Source organism: Cystoisospora suis (assembly GCF_002600585.1).
Source record: "Cystoisospora suis strain Wien I chromosome Unknown contig_472, whole genome shotgun sequence".
Classification (NCBI taxonomy): domain Eukaryota; phylum Apicomplexa; class Conoidasida; order Eucoccidiorida; family Sarcocystidae; genus Cystoisospora; species Cystoisospora suis.
Genome location: NW_027153273.1, coordinates 68600 through 88749, shown reverse-complemented (window position 1 = coordinate 88749; position 20150 = coordinate 68600). Strand labels below are relative to the sequence as shown.

The 20150-nt window shown below is 48.2% G+C and overlaps 4 protein-coding genes across 4 annotated transcripts in view; 3 read left to right on the top strand and 1 right to left on the bottom strand.

Moving 5' to 3' along the window:
• The window catches only part of CSUI_001183 (uncharacterized protein), a 15992-nt gene extending 13759 nt beyond the window's left edge, over window positions 1-2233 (top strand). Inside the window, exon 2 of the mRNA XM_068061389.1 lies at window positions 1-2233. This exon is cut by the window's left edge and continues 9391 nt beyond it. Coding sequence (XP_067926643.1) covers window positions 1-320 — 320 coding nt within the window. The 3' untranslated portion in view covers window positions 321-2233.
• Window positions 2234-2987: 754 nt separating this feature from the next.
• CSUI_001182 (wd repeat-containing protein 92) lies at window positions 2988-7185 on the bottom strand (the record flags this gene model as incomplete). Its single annotated transcript, XM_068061388.1, has 5 exons — window positions 6273-7185; window positions 5708-5916; window positions 4855-5179; window positions 3987-4057; window positions 2988-3215 (listed from the first exon to the last, which is right to left on the bottom strand). Exons 1-5 carry the CDS (start codon window positions 6529-6531, stop codon window positions 2988-2990), a joined length of 1092 nt encoding a protein of 363 aa, XP_067926642.1. The 5' UTR covers window positions 6532-7185.
• Window positions 7186-8198: 1013 nt separating this feature from the next.
• Window positions 8199-15042, top strand: CSUI_001181 (uncharacterized protein). The gene is made up of 2 exons (XM_068061387.1): window positions 8199-10737; window positions 11521-15042. Exons 1-2 carry the CDS (start codon window positions 9201-9203, stop codon window positions 14004-14006), a joined length of 4023 nt encoding a protein of 1340 aa, XP_067926641.1. The 5' UTR covers window positions 8199-9200; the 3' UTR covers window positions 14007-15042.
• A 1803-nt stretch (window positions 15043-16845) lies between these two features.
• On the top strand, window positions 16846-19734 carry CSUI_001180 (uncharacterized protein). The gene has a single exon (XM_068061386.1). It carries the CDS (start codon window positions 17237-17239, stop codon window positions 19130-19132), a length of 1896 nt encoding a protein of 631 aa, XP_067926640.1. The 5' UTR covers window positions 16846-17236; the 3' UTR covers window positions 19133-19734.
• Window positions 19735-20150: the final 416 nt, after the last annotated feature.

The following is a 20150-nucleotide window of genomic DNA, read 5'->3' as shown; positions in this document are numbered from 1 at the left end:
GAGGAGAAAGAGAAAGAGGTGTGAGAATGTCGTCGTCGCCGTGCCATGGTTCTGAAAAACTCAACAGAGAACATGAAAGAGACTCGACGGTGGTGGAAAAGAAAGGAAGATCTTTCAAGGATTCCAGGGGGCAACAGGGAGAAAGTGGGGGAGGAAAGAAAGATGTGTTAACATGGCTCAAGCTTCGAAGCGTATCGAGAAGAGAGNNACATACAGATATCTCTCTCTCTCTCTTCTCTCCATACGTACCGATGGCTGTCACCTATATGCATATATATAGATATACAAGTATATACATGGACATAGGAGATCTGACCTAGGAGGAGGCCACTGGCTTCAATGACCTCTACGGAGACGACGCTCTCTGAACGGCAGTGTTCCTAATGCGTGTGTAGTATGTAGCACGCGTCAGGGGGGTGAGTCCGTGAGTAAGGAGAGAATACATCCTTTTTCTAGGTCTTGTTTATTTTCATACATAGGATCGAACCCTTACCGTATATGTAAATAGATGGATAGTTAAATGGAGATCAAGCGTTACCAGGTGTCTGTCTGTGTATGTGCGTACGTATATGAATTGGCATGAAACGTCGTCTTTTTCATAGGGGGAAATGACAGATCTACCATCCCCTCCGGGAGGAGAAGTAAGTATGAGATTTTAAAAAGGAAAGAAAGGAAAAGGAAAGCCTTGGGAGTAAGAGAAGCCGCCGCGATTACAAGCTCTTTATTTGTGTGGTTTGCTGTATCCTTACTGTCCCTACAACATGGGCAGGCATACAATCTGATGGTATTGTCCTTCCTACGCCTGAGACTGCGAACCCCGATGTGTATACCGTATTAACGAGATATACGGATGGACAGGTCGGTGTATGATGAATGTATCTGTCGATGAGTCGTGATCGACTCGTATCAAGTTTTCGACAGTATTGTTCTTTTTTTTTATTCTTCGCTACGGTTCTCGGTGGTGTCAGCACACCTCGTTTCTCTTGGGGATTTTTCTAAAAGAAGAGGAGGCAAAGTTTATCCTCCTTTTCTCTTATCTCCTTCATCCGGCTATGACCTGATGAACGAGCGAGGAATCGCCGGCGAAAAGGAATGAACCAAGCAGGAGAACATGGAGAGCGTTCTTTTGCTTGTCTCTCTCAGCTGTGAACCCCTCAGGTCGTCGTCATCGTGACAGGGTTCATGGATAAAACAGACGGGCCTCACGAAAGATAAGAAGCCTTTTACTTCTGCGCAGAAGTGAGCCTCGCGATAGGTCAAACAACTTTCTCGCTCGCGCGACAACCAGCCTCTCTCCCGGAATGCGTTCCTACTGGGTAAGGAGAGGAGGGGATGGAGAGAGAGAAGCCACTCTCTCGGTCTCCTTATCTCGTCCGATGAGCGCTGCCTCTATTTTCTTGAGAGGACGTCGACTTCCACCAGACAGGAAGGAGACTTTATGACTTGTTTGTCCTCAAATCGTTACGTGTGTTCTGTGGTGTCCTCCTCATTGAAACCGGGAGTCACAGGAGAAGGATGATGAGCACTGTGTGCGAAGAGAAGACAAGCAAGGCACAGCCGGTGTATGTTGCTTGTCACCTAAGCATTCCGTACGGTGTATGGAGACAAAGAAAGGGGTTGTTATACTTTTTTTAAGAAAGATGTCCACTCCAACATTACATACATTAAGGAGAAAGAGAATTCAAAGTTGCGTTGTTGAGGTGCCCGTTGTCCGGGTCACTCCAGCAAAGACTCGGGGTGTACATACACTCGGCAATGAACGACGTATGGAAATGAACCGTGGCAACGAGACGACATGTACGAGAGTGTGATGATGATGATCCTCATCGTCATCGTTTTCATCAGAAGAGTGGGAGTTGAAACCTCTTCTTGTTCGTGCTCTGTAGTGGCACTTTTTTTCTTTTGTCTCATTTTTCTTTCCTTCCTCAGTCCATGAGGCGGACTGAGGAAGGTCCCTGAACGGTTGAAGGTGAGTGTTCGTGGGCATACTGTCGTGACCCTACTTTTTTCAAACCCACATCCCAAATCAGACGGATGCTTGTCCCGTTTTTTTTTTTTTGGTGTGTGGTGTCTTCTTCGCCGGGTAGATCTGAGGTGATGATCGCTTTCTGTTTTTATGTGGTTGCGGATCTCTAGAAGTGGTTTGGATAGTCGTCTGTTCGTAATAGACTATTTTTGCTTTTCTCCGGTGTCTCTTCGTGAACGATTTTTCAAGTACGTAACGGACTCAAGATCTTATCCGCAGTCGTGTTAGAAAGACGGTACTTAGTCTCTTTTCCTTTTCCCCTGAAGGGCAGTTCAGCAAGTTACGGGAGGAGGGGTAATAACCGAGCCCCCTCATCGAGTTGTTTCTTTTCGGTCCAACGAGAGAGATCAACACAGCAGCAACTTTTCTCGCCAGTAAGGAGAGTCTGGCGCAGTTATGACACCGGGACACGAGGAAGTGAGAGGACTGCGGAGGCGATGCTGTTTTTCAGGACATACGCCTCGACACAGTGTCACAGATGAGAAAGAAAGAGAGCTCAGAAATGTCCCCAAAAAGCACATTACCTCTCCCGCGGGACGTAGCTCCAACAACCTTAACATGAAAACACGATTGAAGGGCGTGCGAACCTCAATGACACACCAGTTATGTACCTCCGCTAGTTCACCGTGACACCCTAAGAATTTCTTCACTCGGTAATGCGATTGAGTGGACAGCATTCTGGCATTGAGGCATCGCTGTAGAGACAGTGATCCAGAAATACGATCACACACGGATGGGTGCAATGTGGCACAACTCCAAGCCTCGTTCACAGTCTGCTCCAGTTGTCTGAAGGTGACGGCGTTCTCAATAATTCATCAGGTTTCTCATGTAAGAGTTACATGAAGAGAACAGAGTAGCTGGTTCTCTGGTTTGGAGGATTGAGCCTCGGGAAAGACACTTTTCTTTGAAAAAAAGAAATACGCCTCTGTGCATTGCTTTCGCGAAGTCGACTGACGACAGCCTAGTAGAGATTCAGTTTGGTAACGATGTAGACCCGGACGGCTTGATCGAGAGAGGCTAAGGCACAAAGACCAAGTTTGTTTGGATGCCAGTCAAAGGAGACGATAGGCTGGGTACTGACCTCTTTCTCGTTCAGGAGCTCGCAGGTACCTACTACCCCGCGTTCTAGGCCGGTGGTAGCATCCGCGAGAGCACGTTGCTTTGGATAGGAATACTTGTGCAAAGCTAACTGAGGGATGAAAGAACACAAGCAGACGATGTTCGTTTTGCAACAAAACACTGAATCTCAGGTAAAGGCATGCATCACCTCAACGACCAGGCGACGGGAAGACCCTTCGGTAGACACGATAGTGCAAGGTCACAACATTCTTACTGTTCCAGCACGGGCAACAGGAAAACGGCTCTCATCACACAGGCTCAGCTACCTCACTCTTCATCCATTAGCTCGCTACCCAAGCGTGGCGCCATTGAACTATCCGAAACAAGTGAGCCCTGGTCTCGTGCGGGAGTTTAGGCATTCACAAAATCTCAGGAGCCAGGGGTGCAGGATTACTGGGCTGCGTCTAGCTTGTTGAGCTTCTTGTCCATAGTTTGGAGGTATTAAGGCACAACAGTGAAACCGCTATGAGTATTCCTGACATGTGACGTTTCAGCGCCGCGGACAGACAGATCTAGGTACATGCTCGAATGTGCCCTCCTCAAGTACGTTGTTCTGAGGTGTTGTATGTCCTGTGCGCTGAACAGACCCCCATGAAGTGGAAATCGGTGCCCAGAAGTCGGCCCGAAAAAGCCTACCATGAGAGTCCGGACTCATACACGTAGAGGACTTCTCTAGGCTTCCCTCACCACTCGTGAGGGAAAGGTATCCCGTCGCTGGCTGGATTGGTGTGTGTGGGGCTGGAGTCCCAAGCACTAAGGACAGGGTTTCCGCCCAAGGAACGACTGCCTTTAGTCGGGGAGTGCCATACGTCCTGGACCATCCTGAGGTGCTGCATCGTACCTGTCCATTTCCTGTACAGACGGCGAAGAGCTCGCGGTTTTGCGGCAGGAAGTGGGATCCCCAGATAGTACCTGCAGAAGTGGATACCGGCCACGAGAGACACAGCGATAGCGACGGAATTACGGGTGCTGCCCGTACAAGAGATTGCATGTACGGAAAGCAACAAAGCGTCCGAGCACCGAAGGGACGAAGTCACGTGAGCCTTTTGAATAACCCGCCGTTACACCATACTCACGCTGTGCGCCTGCATCACGTACTGTTTTTTTTTTTACACGGATGACAGTACGGAGGTGGCTGGAAAGCTGCCAGGCCAACAAAGGTAAGTTTCGATCTTCGCCTTGAGACGTGTTATCTTTTCGGTGGTAGACCGCACTTGCCGGGTCAAATTAAGGTTGGCGTACCAAAAACTAACACGCCGTCACGTGTAAACTCTTGGAGAGGTGACAGGTGGTTTTGACAAGAACCAGAAAGGCCCATGCAAGCATCAGTACTGAGAAGATAGCCCGGTCTACTTTGGTCTACCGCTCAAGACCTTCCGGCGACAATAGTGCACACTCTGTTTTATGCTGCTGAAGCTTACCCATTACCAGCAAAATCTCTCCGGTTTTCGCTTCCTCGGGAGCGAAGATAAGCGCTGGCTCCTGGTTTCATTTTGATAACCAGCTTCGGAAACACCAGGGGTACAACGGTGGGTGATGCAGCTATCGGTGTAGCGTTGAGCTGCCTGTGGTATATTGTAGCTAACTTCCAGCTGGTGTGTAAAGATAGCTTTTCTGTTCTCATCTGTACAATATGTGGGAACTTGCAGCGATTGTAGCGGTTGCTGCTTTTTGAGAAATGTGTTCCAAGCCGCGTTTTCATGGCTGACTTTCGGAGAGCTTCTGAGCCTTGCGGGTATATCCATCTTCGGGATGGAAAGTCCGCATGTCCGTCATGAACAGCTGGCCCTCGAGACAAGAAATAGCTAGCTTGTTCATAGCAATGTCCTTGCGATCGAACTGGAGATGGCAGACGCCGAAGTCAACGTTGGTGTCCCACTGAAGGTTAGCTGCTCGCATATCAAACAGCTTGACGTCCCCGTTGTCATAACCAGAAGCCAGCGAGCCGTATTCAGTCGGGTCTGCCGCGTTCCCGAGGGCGACTGCCCAGCAGTCTGCCGTCTCCTCTCCTGGTGCAGGCTCAATAGCGAGAACCTGAAGAGGGAGCAAAAAAAACAAACAAACCGACTCTGCGCCAAACGAAGAGACCTACACACCTTGCCCGTGTGATCAGCACCCAAGCGCGTGCAGGAGTGCCCTTAACACATGATATCTTGGCCGAGAGGGGCAGCCCCTCACGGCGAACTGGGAGGAAGATTTCCTGTCTAACGAGAGCAGCACGACTCCTCCAACACCCTACAGGACGCACCCAGCCAACCCAGGCCTTGGAAGGTGGACAGAAGGACAGGAGGGAGCACCGGAGCGCCGTTATTACTGTGCCGACAAAAACGGAGACGGGAAACTATCGTTAGTTGGTTCAATGTGTAAAAAAACTGACTGCAGCGCCTAGCTTTCTGTTCCTGCAACCGTTATGGTGCCCTTTAAGTCTGCGGCGGTCTTCACATGGTCGTAGCCATCGGCAATCACCGACAGGAGCGCGTTCTCCGGCTCCCTTCGAACCATGCTCGGGCACGGCAACAGCTGGGCATGGTGTCAAGTAGGGTAGGGCGGCTTGTATGTTACCTCCGTTGGGGCATCCCGAGTGTCCCATACGCGTGCGCAACCATCAGCGCTTCCTGTTGCAATTACAGCCCGACCGCCGTCGGCTGACCCTCCAGGACATGCTCCGCAGACATCGATAGAATTGAGCGATCCACTGTGAGCTTTGATTTTTGTCACGGGCTCTTTGATATTTTCGAGGTCCCAGAGGCTTAACGATCCGTCCAGGTGCCCTGTTCGCCAACAAGCAGCAGGCATGTGAACACCAGATGCGTTTGCCGACAGCGCGAGTCTTTTTTACCCGCTTCGCTCTGCTGAAAGCCCTCCCACGTTTTGTACTGCCTGAGCCACTAATCACGACAAAGAGCGACAGCAGCATTCGGGCCTTGCCGGGCGTGCTGTGCATTTCTGCAGCTTCAGCGGCACTACAGGAATGTCTGCAGTGCCACACAAGGGCACCGCCCGGTCCCAGACCACACGGGCAAGTGGGATTGATGGTGCAAGCATAGATACTCCTGAAAAAGATGACGGGTCTGTCTGAAAGGTGGCCCCTGATGCGATTAGTGTTTCTGCGACTCCTGCGACCCACCTGCTGCTAGATGAGGCGCTCCTGACCGACTGATATACACAACTCCGCTTTTGAAGCTGCTAGGCTGGTCCTCGTTTTTTGCAATGATGCCGAGACTACTTTCCTCGAGCGAGCACACTGACAGCGTTCCGGTGCTTCGGGGTGTTTCACCCAGTATAATCAACCGTGCTGTCTGCGGAATCCATCGCGTCACAAAGGGCGTGAATGCCACAGAGTGACATATGTGCTCAATGATCTGCGGCGCGTCTTTCGTGTCCATGGCGGTAAATGATATGTGATCTCTGGCTGTTACTCTCTGGGCCAGCAGTTAGTCAATGAAATCTGATCTCCTAACAGCAGCACCCAAAGACAGACAAGGAACTCCTCCGCCTGGACCCTCATACAAGAATAAGTTTCCTGGCTGCTTCGACACAGGGCTTTTGTCTTTTTTGGACTCAGTTCCATAACATCGAAGGTCTGGGATCCTAGCTAACTCTCCTTCTAAAAGACACTCTTTTCTCTTCCACTGCCTGCGGCTCTGGAGTTCGCACGACCAAATTCCCGTCATAAAGGCAAGCCCCGTCTTAAAAAAAGGATTGCGGAGGGGTGAGTGAGCTCAGAGAGTGTCTTCACCTGAAGGCAAGACCGCCCCTCCGCGCACAATCTGGGGCAGGACAGGAAAGAGTCCCCTAGCGGACGCAGAAGTCGGATTCACCCGGCTCCCACGGCTTCACAACCCTGTGACGAACAATATCGGGCTTTTTTCGGAGCACGGGGGTTACATAACCCTACCAGGATGTTCACAACAGCAATTTCACTTTACTTGACACTTCGGCGCCAGCCTCCCGCGACACTCCATTGCCGAAGGCTGTCAACACGGACGATTTTCCCGGCACATCGCAGTACAAATTGAATTAAGGTCAGCACGTTTCGGGGTACGCAGAGAAGAAGCACTAGGAGAGTAGTCTAGCAAAATACCTGACAGTGGATGTTTCAGCCCGTTGAACGGCCACCTCTTCAGCTGGAAAACCCTTAAGGATAGCAGCTGCTGTTCGCGACTGTGCGTGAGTGAGTGAAGTGTGTGCTACTTACCACCCCCGTAGATGAAGAGTGGGCAGTCCCGGTCTTCTGGCGGACCCTTTGTCCACCACTTTCGACGGGTTATCGCTTTTGAAACAAGAGGTGTTTGTTACTTCCTTCCTCCCACGCGGCCCATGTGCACCGCAGAATCTGAACTGACTTAGCATACCGCTACGGATGGACTGCTTACTTGAAAGCTGCTTTCCTATATTTCTGCACGTTTACCGCGTGAGTACTTTTTTGGAGGGCAGTCCGTAGCAAGCTCGGTTGTTCTCTTGTGTACTTCTCCAAGACGACAGGGACTGTAGCGCGACCTATCATAAAAAGTAGCGCTGGCAACAGCCGGCTCCGCTGTTCGGTGGATGTATCAGTCTGGAAACTTCTACCCACCTCGTCCATCAAGTAGGCGAGCCACCGGAAATGAGGTGGATGAAGATCATGTTACGCCTTCACTGGTTTCTCAAAGACGCCTTCTTCTCTTCTGTACTATAGAGAACACGAATTCTGACATAATAAAAAGGCAGTAGGACGGTGATAGAGCGGAGGAAGGCCAGTTTGAAAGGGCTAGTTCTGCTTGCCACCGAGACAGCAGCAGAAGACTTTGTTGCAGACGTCCGCCAGCGGGTTTTGCTTGGTAAAGAAGCTGGCGTTGTGGCTTCTTCTTTGTCGCCGCGTTTTTGAGCTCGTGGAACGGATTTACTTCGTTGCTTTTCTGTACCAGCGCTCACGACTTTCCAGGTTGCCATAGCCGGGGGGGAGGACAAGCGGGAGAAAAATGACAGTCTCCCCGTCCCGCCAGCGTCGGAGGGGGAAGAGATATGGCATCAAGAGGGGGAATCGAGTGTCTTGTGCATCTTTACTCGGCAAGTCACTGGCAGAAGAGAAAGCGGGAATAAAAGCACAAACTCGTTCCGCCGTGTAGGTATCCCGTTGTCCTTGGAGTCGACTGTGCACACGGTGGATTATATTGTAATAAAATTGAAGAATCGACGAGAATGTCAGCCTCAAAAGCTGCGCCCTGCCAGCATCTTCCCTTGGTAGCCTTCCCTCGGTGATCGTCTCCATGGTATGGCATTCCTACCATCATGCTGTCACGTCTTTCTCCGGGAGTTCTTGGGAGAATCTCCCCTTCTTTCACTTTCTGTAGCTCCGTTCATTCACGAATTCCGTGCTAAGGACACACCGGAGCGTGAAGTACTTGCCTCTGCCCCCTACCCCCTCCCGCCATCCACCGGGAGACGACTTGTCTTCCCGTCATTCCGGAGCCGGCAAGATCACACTGCCTGTACTTCAACCGAGCACCTAGCGATTGCCTGGACGGGAAGAAGAGGAAAGTCAATCTCGTAGTGTCCTGAGAACTCATTTCGGCTGCTGCGAACGTGATTGATGGGCAAAGAGCTGAGATACTCCTGTCGATCGAGAACATTCTCATCTCCCGTGACAGTTGAGCGAATGCCGCGGGGGAAACTCTTTCTCTCATGACTCAGCTACCTCAGTGATAGATGGGCCGTGGTTTTCGAGTGTTTCTCAAGAAGGAGCTCCCGTCGGCCTCTGTGCGCAACTGAAGCGTTTCCCGCTCAATCCATTGACGCACTTCCCTCCGCGTTTACTTTCACTAAGCTGTTGTTTGCCGTGGTCTTCCTTAGGTGACCCTGTTGGAGTGTACATTGAGTTGCGGCGTAACGTACACTTCCGTTTTCTTCAAAGACTGACGGAGACCGGTCTAGCTTGGTTTGAAGTGAAGAAACGTGTATGAACTGTCTGCTCCGCAGTCTTTGACTCGTTCTTTGGCACACTTCATTGCAGGAGTTATGGATTGCCTCTGACTCTTGCTGAGCAGAATGCTCTCCTCTCACAGCTACTTCGACCATGACACATTCCTGCTTTTCTTCTCTTCCGCACTTGTCACCAACACTGCCTGGTGAATTTCGTCTTTACTATAGTCACATCCCACTAAGCACTTTTCCTTCTTCCCTCTCCTCTTCTTCTCAACGTCCTTTGACCCTAGCGTCGGACTGCTCTTCACATCCACCACCTTCCTATTCTACGTTGTCTTCACCCGCACACTCCGACCATCTTCCTTCTATCCGCGTGTCCCCTCCCGCCTCCGCTATGGCGTTCTCATCACCTCCGCCGTCGTCTTCTTCTTCCGCTCCTGGAGTGTCAAATTCATCACCTCTCAGTCAGCACAAGGACACTACCACGTTGTACTCATGGGAAGAACTCCCTTCTCTTTTCCAGTTAGCTACAAGTTCCTCTCCTCCTTCTTCCTATCTCCGGAAACTTCCACGATGGAGAGACTCGAACAGATACTCTCATCCCCAGGGTGAACCAGAGCCCCATGTTCAAGATTCCTGTCCTTGTCGTTGTATATACACCTCACTGATGTCTCAGCTTGCTTCATCTCAGTTTTCCTCTTTTTCTTCAAGCCGTCTTCCCACAGGACTGGAGTCAACCTCTAGCAATAGTTCGCCGTCTACAGCAGCCCTCTCACCATCCACATCATCTTCCTCAGCTAGAACGTCCTCTGTGTCTTCAGCTGTTTCTCTCCAACATAGCTCAAGAGGGGAAGAGACAAACTGGGAGTGGGAATGTAGTGTATGTACAGCACTCCAAGCCATTGCAAAGTACCATCCAGCGTGGCTCTTTGAATCATCCGATTTCTATCATGATCGCCGCGCTACTTCACCAGATCAAACCACTTCCTCTTCGTGCTGCTCTACATCGTCCCCTTCGTCTTGCATCTTCTCTTCTTCCCAACCAAGTCATCTCTCATGTTCTTCTCCTCAAAATACAGAGAGAGCTTCGCCTTCGCTTTCCGGTTCTTCTCAGTGTTCGCCAGAACCGTTGCAGGACTCTACAGCACCGTTGTCCTCTTCTTCCTCCTGTGGCTCTTCTTCTTCTTTTCCTTCTTGTTCTTCTCTCTGTACAGCCTTCATTTGTAAGCGCGCCAATAGTCTAAGGAGCTGCGTCGCTCGTAACGCTCTAAGGACAGCCGCATGCGTCTTTCGGAGCTGTGGGGTTCATCTCGAAGAGAGAAAACACCCCTGCCCTTCTCTCTACACACAAACGAATGAGGGCCTTCTTGAGAAAGACCAACCTTCTGGGACTGTTCCTGAAGAGCGCCAGGATGCCGAAGAAGCTGGGAATCACAACACTACAGAGAAGAGTAACGAAGGGAATGTTCTTCCTGAGAGGAGGACCAGGGATGACGGGAAGAAGAGTAGGAAAGGAGGGGAAGAAGAAGAAGAGAATGATTTTCTTCTTGACGAACCAAGGAGACGAAGAATGGTAGAAATGTGCAGTGGATTAGTTCCCGTTCTTATCTCAAAGGCTGGTCTGAATGAAAAGAAATTCCTTGCCATAGAAGCTTCGGAAGCTCTCAATCTCCTTGCTGCTTGTATCGGTGAGGTCTCCGTTAGACGTCTTCTTTTGCTTATGTTGCTATATGCCTCTCTTTGTCAGTCAATACGTTTCTTTATATACTCGAGTACGTAACGAGTCAGATGACAAACGGAAGGAAAAAACAAGCACGGGATACCGACGAAATGAAGTGACGAGAGACGCTTTCATATCTGTCTATTCGTAGCTCTGTGCAGTATCAAGGGTCAGTGGAGAGCTGACAGCCTGAGGGTAGAACTAAATGACTGATATATATGCGACCTCGACGTAGAGAGGACTGTCGATTTGTCTGTCTGTATGTATATACACATACGTGTAGATACATGTATATGTGAACTCTGCGTACAGTGGACTGTGTGTATATATGGGCATATACATATATGTAGACATATAATTGCACAGAGGACTGTGGGTATGTATGTATGTATGTATATATGCATATATTGCATATATGCCGACATATGTATGCGAACTCGTCGTACAGGGGACTGTGTGTATATGTCTATATCATACAAGTAGACATATATGTTTATATATCTATACTTCTCACGCATACCTACCCACATTTCGTCTATATATCATTGTAGCGGACAGTCCTCATTCCAAAAAAGCATCCCTTTCTCTCCCTCATCTCTGTGAATGAGAGGTAAGCAGGCACATGCAGCAGACCTCCCTCTCTTTCAAACGATACCCTCCTATACACCCCACACGAGGAACATGAAGAGGAATCTCAAGAGACTTTGTCCGCGCATACGATATTTCTCTGTCTTTGTTCTTCTTTCCACAGGGAGACTGGAAGGATCGTGCAAAGACATCGAGCCGTCGCCACTGATGCAAGCTAAAGAGAGTGAGGCGAAATGGCGTCTTCTTCCGTCGATTCTGAAACATGTCGAGAGCCAACAGAAACACATCCGTACATCTTCACCTTGCGCGCAGTTTCTGCTTGAGCTAGTAAAGAACTTCCTACGTCTCGTAGTCCCTCCGGTGGAGGGAGAAGTGAGGAAAGAAAGTAGAAGAACGAGCCTTAATACGGACAGAGTTCGTGTCTTTACTTCTTTTCCCTCTGAAAAGCTTTCTGAAGATTCTTTCCCGCCTTGTTATCTACGTGGTGGCTCTTGCAATGAGAGGGAAGTAGAGAGAAAAGAGATACTTCCTCGCACAAACCCCACCTACCCTCCACGAGCGTGTCCTTCTCCTTCTCAGAAATCTCGTAGCTGTAAATCTACTCCAGACTTAGATTCCTCTTGTTCTCCCATCTCTTCTTGTTCTTCTTGCACTTCTGTTTTCTTGAACACCTTTGCCTTGCCAGCAATGTGTCTCCCTCTTCTTCTCTCTTTTTCCAAGTCTTCACAGCCTCAAGCCCGTCAGGCTTCCCGCAGTGCACTCGAAGTGCTCGCCATAGCTCTGCTCTCTTTTCACAGCTGTCAGGATCAACCTTTAGACTCCTCCTCAACTCTATCCCTTCGCCACTGGAGGTGGGGTGAAGAAAAGAAGAAACAGAAGGAAGAAGAAGAAGAAGGCGAGATCTATTCAGGACGCGGTTCTGTCTCTTCGTCAGACAACAAGACGAAAGAGGAAGAGAGTCGAAACAAAGAGAGTGAAGACTCGAGACATTCTTCGGCTCCCCTGCTTATCGAAGAGGAAATGAAGCACAACGAGGTTAAGAAAGGACAGGTGGGGGCGACAACAGCGAAGGAGAGGAACGTCGACAAGACCACGGGAAAGGGATGCCTTGGATCGGCGACTTCTTCTTGCTTGACTGGAATAAAGACACCCGAGAAAAATACAACAGGTCACAAGGGAGAAGAGAAAGAACAAAGGGAAGAAGGAAATCCGACCGTGACAATGATGAAGGTGATAAGCGGGTCTCCAGTATCTCTTATTGTATCTCTCATGCAAGGTCTTCTGAAGTTCGCGAGGGGGGAGAAGAACTCTTCTTTCTTTCTCTCTTCGTCTCTCTGCGGCGCCGCCTCTCCACCCCGTCCAGCGCAACAGAGAGAAGAAGGAGAGGTCAAAGCCACCACGCTGTCGCACACCTCACAGGGGGTGGGGGAAATAGGAGGAAGAGGAAGGAGAGAAGAACAAGAGAGAGAAGAAAGAAGACGAAGAAGACAAGAAGAAGAAGATCTCCGGGTGCTGAGGGAATGTGCTACATCTGCTCTTAAAAGAACCAAGATGACTGTTGATTCTTCTCTTTCTTCTTTCTCTTCAACATCCCCTGTTTCTTCTGGGGCCGCGTCTTATTCTACTGAAGGAGTCGGCGGTATGAAGTTGGAGAAGAAGAAATGCAACCTAAGAGCTTCTGACAGACATGGAAGAAGAAGAGAACAACAGAAAGATGATGAGGAGACCACACGAGGACAGGAAGAAGCAGAAGAAAAGAAGGAAAAGAAGAAGATTTCTTCTGTAAAGCAAAGTGAGATTTCGCATCAAAAAGGTTCAAACAAGAGCAATGATCTTAATGAAAATACCAGGAAGGACTTCGTTGCCAAAGAGGAGCGAAGTGCGGTAGTGAAAGGAGAAGATCAAACACAGAGAGCAAACGAGAAGACACAGGATGAAGCGAGGAGTAAGGAAGGAGAAGGGACAGATACGACTCGCATGGAGGTGCACATAAGCAGGAGAAGAGACATACAGCGTGAAGGAGAAGAAGAAAAGAATGAAAGGCGGGCGAAGGAGAAATCTTCCGTCTCTGTTCTTGCCTCCTTTTTAGTTTCAGAGACTGCTCGCCTTCCAGATGACAACAAGAAGAGAGAAAGAAGAGAAAGTGAAGAAAGAAAGAATGAAGATGAGGAGGAAGAGGAGGAGAAGAAGAAAAGACCACTCAGTCCTCTTCTCTTATTTTCCCCTAGAAAGAACTTCGGAGTCAACGGAGAACGAATCAAAGATGATGAAGAAGGTGAAGAAAACCAGAGAAAGACAGAAAAAGAGGAGATCGCTTTTCAAGGAGATGAAGGTATCTCTTTCTTATCGTTGAATAGTCACTCATTAGATACCACACTTTCCCCTGAAGAACGGAGAAAGAAAAGAAAGAAAGAGGAGATTCTTGTCACTTGCAGCATGCCGAGGAAGAATTCTTTTCCTCTCTCCTTCTCGTCTTCACCTCACACACCTCATCCAGCTGACGCCGCAACGAAAGGGAGCTCCGCCTGCAAAGAAGAAGAAAGAGAGAAAGTTATATCGGGGTTGCCTTCCTCCTTACCTTCTCATGAGACAGAGAAAGAAAGAGAAGAAGACGAAGAAGCAAGGAGGGTCATAATCCTTCAGAAATAAGTTTGTTCTTCTTTTTCTTCTTCACTATCTTGTCCATCGTCCCCTCTGCCTTCTGTGTGTCGGAAGAAAAGATGAAAGACAGTGCACGACGTCCATTATTATAGAGAACTCCTGCCTCCCCTCCAGGTGTGTTCTTTTGCTTCTTCCAAGAGAAAAGTGCACTAAGAGAGAAAAACTTCTCTTTCCTTCTCTTTCTCTTCGTCTCACCGTTCAGCTTCTTCTCCTTTTCTACCTCCGTCTCCTACTTGGTCTTCTCCTCCCTTTCCCCTCTTCAGCAGCTCAAAGATTCTTCTCCATCACTCGTCTAAGCAATGAGCACTGGCGAGAGCCCATAGCTTATATGTAACAGAAGAGGAAAAACTATCTAAAGAGATACTCGCAACGAAGACGAGGGACGCAACCGCTTAGGAAAGAAAGAAGATAAGAAGAGAAAAAAGAGGCTAAACAATATACATAAGACACGCTGTTGCTTCTGGCGTCTTCTCTCAACTGTTAGCAAGCTCGGGAGGCTTCAGTAAGGAAGGAAGGAAGGAAGAAGAAGAGAGAAGAAGACACCTTAAGAAAAGCAAATGGCTTTAAAGAAAAGAGAGCGATGTACAGAAGACAGAGGAGTTTCTCCAAATCAGCTCGAACGATCTACCAAGGTTGATACAACAAAAAGAAAAACGACAAGTTTCGGAGGAAAACTCTTGAACTTGTCCTCATCTTGTGTACGTGCATAGGAAGCTTACGAGTAAAGTTTCAGGAAGATCTTCTTCGTCACTCTATCTGTTTCTCTTAAAATCTTCTTTTTACAGAATTATAGACGATTCTTCCTCCATCTGCACGTAAAATCTGTCATGAGATCTTCTCTTTGAGAAGCTCTAGACATTCTGCGTACTCCTATGCGGCTGTTCTTAGATCTCTCTACACAGTGACAATCTATTCCTCGGGGAGTGTTGGTGTCCTGTACATACACCAGAAGTTCTTGAAGGAGAGTTGCCCGAGGGCCTTCAAGTAAAGCTCACGTTCTTTACAAAGACGTTTAATGACCTTACGAAACATCTCTAGTCTTAAAGTCTCTTTCTAAGAAACTCCTCAGGACAAGATTAGGGAGAATCGAAAACGCGGGAGATCAATGTAGTGGCTTTCTGAGGGAAGACAGGAGGAAAGAATAAGGATACCTTTACTCTAAAGATATCTTCGCTTCTTCTCTTTAAAGCAGCGGAAAACGACAAGCCTGAGAGAGAATGAAGAATATCTTGGTGATAGGCTTCGTTCCATCAGTCCCTCAAGATCACAACAGATGAATCGACGTGTGTTCTTCTCTTCATTCTTTCTTATGTTTTCCATACATATGTATACAGATAGAGAGATTCTCTTCTCATATATCTACACGCATCGATACCTATATGTATTGATGTGTATCAAAGGTATATTGTATTGGATCTACGCGGGCTTCTTCGCCAATAGTGAGAAAAGATAGATAGCGAACGGACAGGAATCAACTCAACACTCTTCCCATGTGTTCTAGGCTGCTTTCTCTCAGTTGGGGTGTACATTCATCCAGTTGAAGGGTGAAATCTGCTTGGTAATGTAGGAAAGACGTAGGTGTTATGCGCAGGGTACTAAGATAGTAGATGCGATCCTTGTCGTATGTAGTGAGTCCCTGTCGTGTGACTCTCACGCCAGGTATCTTCCTTCATAACGGCTGTGTATGTAGATATACATGTCATACAGTCTCTCTCGTCGGGATTGATTTCCCGTAGAGAGGAAAGACGTCCCCAGGAAAAGGGAGATGTCTAAAGAGAAGAGAAAAGAGATGGGAAGTACCATCAACAAGGCCTATATCCTGCCTGCCCTGTTGCTTTGAGAAGGAGAGAAAAAAAGAGTGTGCGTACGAGATTTCCGTACAGAGAGACGCATATCTTTGTCTGCCTGTGGAGCTAAAAACAGAGACTTGCTTAAGAAAATAAATCAAGAGACGTTCTCTTGCCTCTATTGAGCTTCATATCTCGTACTCTCCTCTCGATTCAGCTACGGCTATATGCAAAGGAGGATACTCTGACAACACACTTCTCTGCCGCCGCCCCATTACATGTATCAGGACATTCACAATACAAACGGTATGTGTATGCAGTCAGAGGGTAGACGTAGGAATCGGCTACTGTCCGTGCACGGATGGACTTCAAGACCTCAGCAGTACCAGTACAACATACTTCCACGAATGTTCTCTGATTAGTATCCAAGTGTGATGGATCGCGTCTTTCAGTCTTTGTTCTCAAAAATAATGAGATCTTTAACTGACGTGATTATCTTTTGAAGAGGGAAGAGGTTGGTCGCTTCTTTTCTTCTTCTTTTGTTTTGAAGCAAAGAAGAAGAGTCACCGAGCCGGCGACTCATTCCTTCATCCGTCTCTGGTGTGTTGTTTCGCGTTCATCGTACAGCGTCCGCTTACTACAGAAAGAATTATACGCACTTTTTCCTTCTGATTGCGAGCAGACACACTTTTGAATCTACTTTGAAAGAAATCAATAGAAAGAGGAAACCAGAGCTGTGTGAGCGCGAATCCGCGGCCATGAATCGATCATGGCTGGTCCAGCAGCCAGAGCATCGACAGTCGAAAAAGGGAGGAGGAGTAAAAAAAGGTTCGCTTCTCTCGTCTCCCTTCTCTGATTTGTTGTCGGAGAGAAAGAGGAAAATACAGTGGTTTGTTCTAGAGTGTAGTTGAGTATAGCGATCAACCCAATGCCAACCGCCCTAGTTGCTGGGCCAATTTCGCATGACCATGCAAGACAGAGGGCGGAGGAGGAGGCATTATCCCCGGCAGATGCAGGAAGATGAGTTTCTATTGGGAGACACGAGTCTTCCGATGACACTCGAAAAGACTCTTTTCTAGAAACCGGAAAACAAGGTCTCGTTTGTCTTCTTCCTGGTTCGTCTCTGAAAAGAAAGCAAGCATGGTTTGTTTGCATTGGTTTCTGATCAGGGCGGAAGATTTCTCTTCTTTCTGTTGATGAATTATGATTGTTTCCCAGGACAGGGTTGCATTCTTGTCAATAGGGTATGAAGAATTGAGACTCAGAGTTAGCAGAAACTGCCTCACTCACTCATACCAGCAGAAAGCGTCAGTCCAGTGTTTTTCTTCTAGGGACGATTTCTTTCTTGTCATGAATAGGATCGGAGGAGAAGAACTCTCTACGAGGTGTATAACCTGCTGAGCCTCTGTTTTCTCTCTCCTCCTCCCTCCCATGTCCCATCCGTCGCTCAAGTCTTACACATCCGGGATGTGTAAGACTTTAGCTACGGGTTGTAAGACTTATCGCTGGTGTTTTCTGTCTTTCAGTCTTGTGGTTCTCTGGGTCTCCACAGCGAACTTGGTAGTTGTTTCAGCAACTAGTCCACCGTCTCGGAACTTCATAGCTACTTTCTTTCTCAAGAAAAGACACACCCCCAAGCGTTCTCGTCATCAGGCTGATCAGAAGAGAAGTGGCAAAGCTCCTCCAGTGAGGACTCACGCCGTTTTAAAGCACTACTGGAATGGGTTTGATAGATCCGGAGCAAAGGACATGACGAAGGAGGGAAGGACAGAGGGTGAGGGGGAAGTCACTCATCGTGTGTCTGATAAAATTCAAGAGACAGAGGAGGAGAAGCAGGATGTGAAGGAAGAGGACAAGGAGAAGGAGGAAAAGCAAATGGATAAGTGCGAAAAGGAAGAGGAGAAGAAGAACAATGAGAAGAAGGAGGTGGAGGGGCCCATAACCGGAGACCGAGACAAGAAGCAGAAGAAGAGGAGAAGGACTACATCCAGAGAGAGAGAGAACATGAAGGACACAGAGAAGTGGAAGGAAGAGAACAAGGAGAACGAGGAAAGGAAGGTTGTGAAAAGGGAGAAGGGAGAGAAGAGGGAGGACGACGAAGGGGAGAAGATGGAGGGGGCCATGGTTGAAGAGAGAGGCAAGAAGCAGAGGGAGAGGTCGCGGCGGTGGGGAACGACTACAGCCAAAGGGAGAGAGAACAGGGAAGACACGGAAGAGGAGAAGCAGGAGAACCAAAAGGAGGAGAAGGCGAATAAAAATGAGGTGGAGGTGGAGGGGGCTACTGTTAAACAGAGAGAGAAAAAGCAGAAGAGGAGGGAGAGTATAGTCGAAGGAAGAGAGAACAGGAAGGACAACGAAGAGGAGAAGGAAGATAAGGAGGAGGAGAAAAAGGGAGAGGAGCAGGAGAAAGAAAAGGAGAAAGAAGATAGGAAGGAGAAAGAGGAGAGGAAGCCAGAGAAGCCGGAGAGCGAAGAGGAGAAGGGGGAAAATGAGAAGAAGGTGGAGAGGGCTATGACTGAAAAGAGACAAAAGAAGCAGATGAGGAGGGAGAGCGACGCGGAAGGAAGAAAGAACAGGAAGGATAAGGAAAAGAGGAAGATGGCTCGGATGATGACCAAACTATCAAAACTTAGCAAGCAAGAAAGAGAGCTATTGGAGAAGTTCTTAGATAGGAAAGATTCTTCAGATGAGTCTTTAAGTAGACCTCAAGAAGGAAACGAGAAGTCGGACGGTCGATCTTCTTCTTCCCGGCCTTTAACTCCACAAGAAGCTCCGGTTATTCTTAGTGACTATGAGAATAAAGTACCAGGTGAACTTTCTTTCAAGGAAAAGATTTCTTCAGAGAAAAACGGTGGTGAAGTCTCTTCTGTTGTGGAGAAGAAGAAGATGGAGGAGAAAACTGATGAAGAAGGAGAAAAGGAGAAACACGAAGGAGACCAACTTTTTGAGTCACCTGAAGCCACCGACGAAGATGATGAATCTTTGTCTAGCTTGTCTACGTCTACTCATTCAGATCGTAGCCAAGAAAGCGAGAAGAAGGTCACTGGTGACTCTGAAGACGGCTCTGTTCCTCCGCCTGAAGAAGAGAGTGAAGACAAAGAGGAGAAACAGATATCTTCACCAGCTGAAAAAGAGAAAGGAAGAAGGTCATCTCGATGGAAAACAACCTTGTCAAAGTGGGCAGGGGTCCTTCTCGGAATCGCTGGAGTCGCCTCAGTACACTTTGGTTTAAAATACTATAAGAAGAGAAAGCGCTGGCCAAATGGTATCTCCGAGGGATCTTTTCATCGTCAAGTCAACCGGTTCTATACTGGGAGGCGTTTCTAGAGACAACGACCTCAACAAAGGCAACGAAAGGCGAACCGGAAGCGGATCGATTCATATGGAATTGTCGTCTTTTCGTGTATGTCTATAGACATACACAACACGATCTCTGTGTGTCCTAGGTGTCTTCTCGGCAAGTATGTGGGTCATGTTGATACGACCACCTTGCAACCTTCGCCAGTACCTCCAGGTCGTCTTTCATCGTCTCTTCTCAGTGTCGGCAGGTGGGGATGTGCACATGGCAACAGCGCGCCAAGCGATAAGAGTGGAATCGCTCACTAGCGCGGCTATTAGCACTACTACTGCCCTCCTGTCTCTCCTGTGTTCACTTGATGCCTTTTTCCTCCCTCACTACATCTCTGTATCTTCCTCTTGTTGCCTAAACATTGACGCCAATGTAGAACTCCTGGAGATCATTTTCTTCGGTGTCTCTTCTTCTCTTGCTCATCTCAGGAGTATGTGAGTCACTGAAGGACAACTTATTACCTTCGGACTGTTTGGATCTTGCTGGGATCGAGCAGCTCAGTGTAGTATGTGTATGTACGCATGGATGTATCGTAGTTGACGTGCATGCGATATTTTTTTGTGATTCTCACATCTCCCCACTTCAGTCCAATGCTGCTTTTTCGCTTCAGTGCCTTTGGCTCTTCGGAGGAAGAGAAGAGTTTTATCTACCAATGGACGCAATACTCAACTGGTATCAAGGGCGTAGGATCTTGGTATACCTTGCTTCCGTAGGTATACAAAGCTCACTCATTACGAGTCCATGGAAGAGTTCAATTAAGCAGGCCATCGATGGGCAGTGACTAGCTCCGGTCACATTTTCACAAAGTATTGGCTTCGTACGAGGCACAGCGAAGGAAGTTTTCTTCAAGCAGGAGTAGATGACGGGGGATCGATTTCTGTCAAGGGAAAGATTCTCTCTCTCCTTTCGACTTTCATCAAACGTTCGATATCAGTACAGCTGGACAGTTATCTGTATCTCTACCTCTGTGTAAACTTTAGTTGCTCTCTCTTCCCT

Coding starts and splice junctions, on each gene's coding strand:
- CSUI_001181 (XM_068061387.1), top strand. CDS start 9,201: ATGACACATTCCTGCTTTTCTTCTCTTCCGCACTTGTCACCAACACTG. Junction 10,738..11,520: donor TCTCCTTGCTGCTTGTATCG/GTGAGGTCTCCG, acceptor TTCTTTCCACAG/GGAGACTGGAAGGATCGTGC.
- CSUI_001180 (XM_068061386.1), top strand. CDS start 17,237: ATGTCCCATCCGTCGCTCAAGTCTTACACATCCGGGATGTGTAAGACT.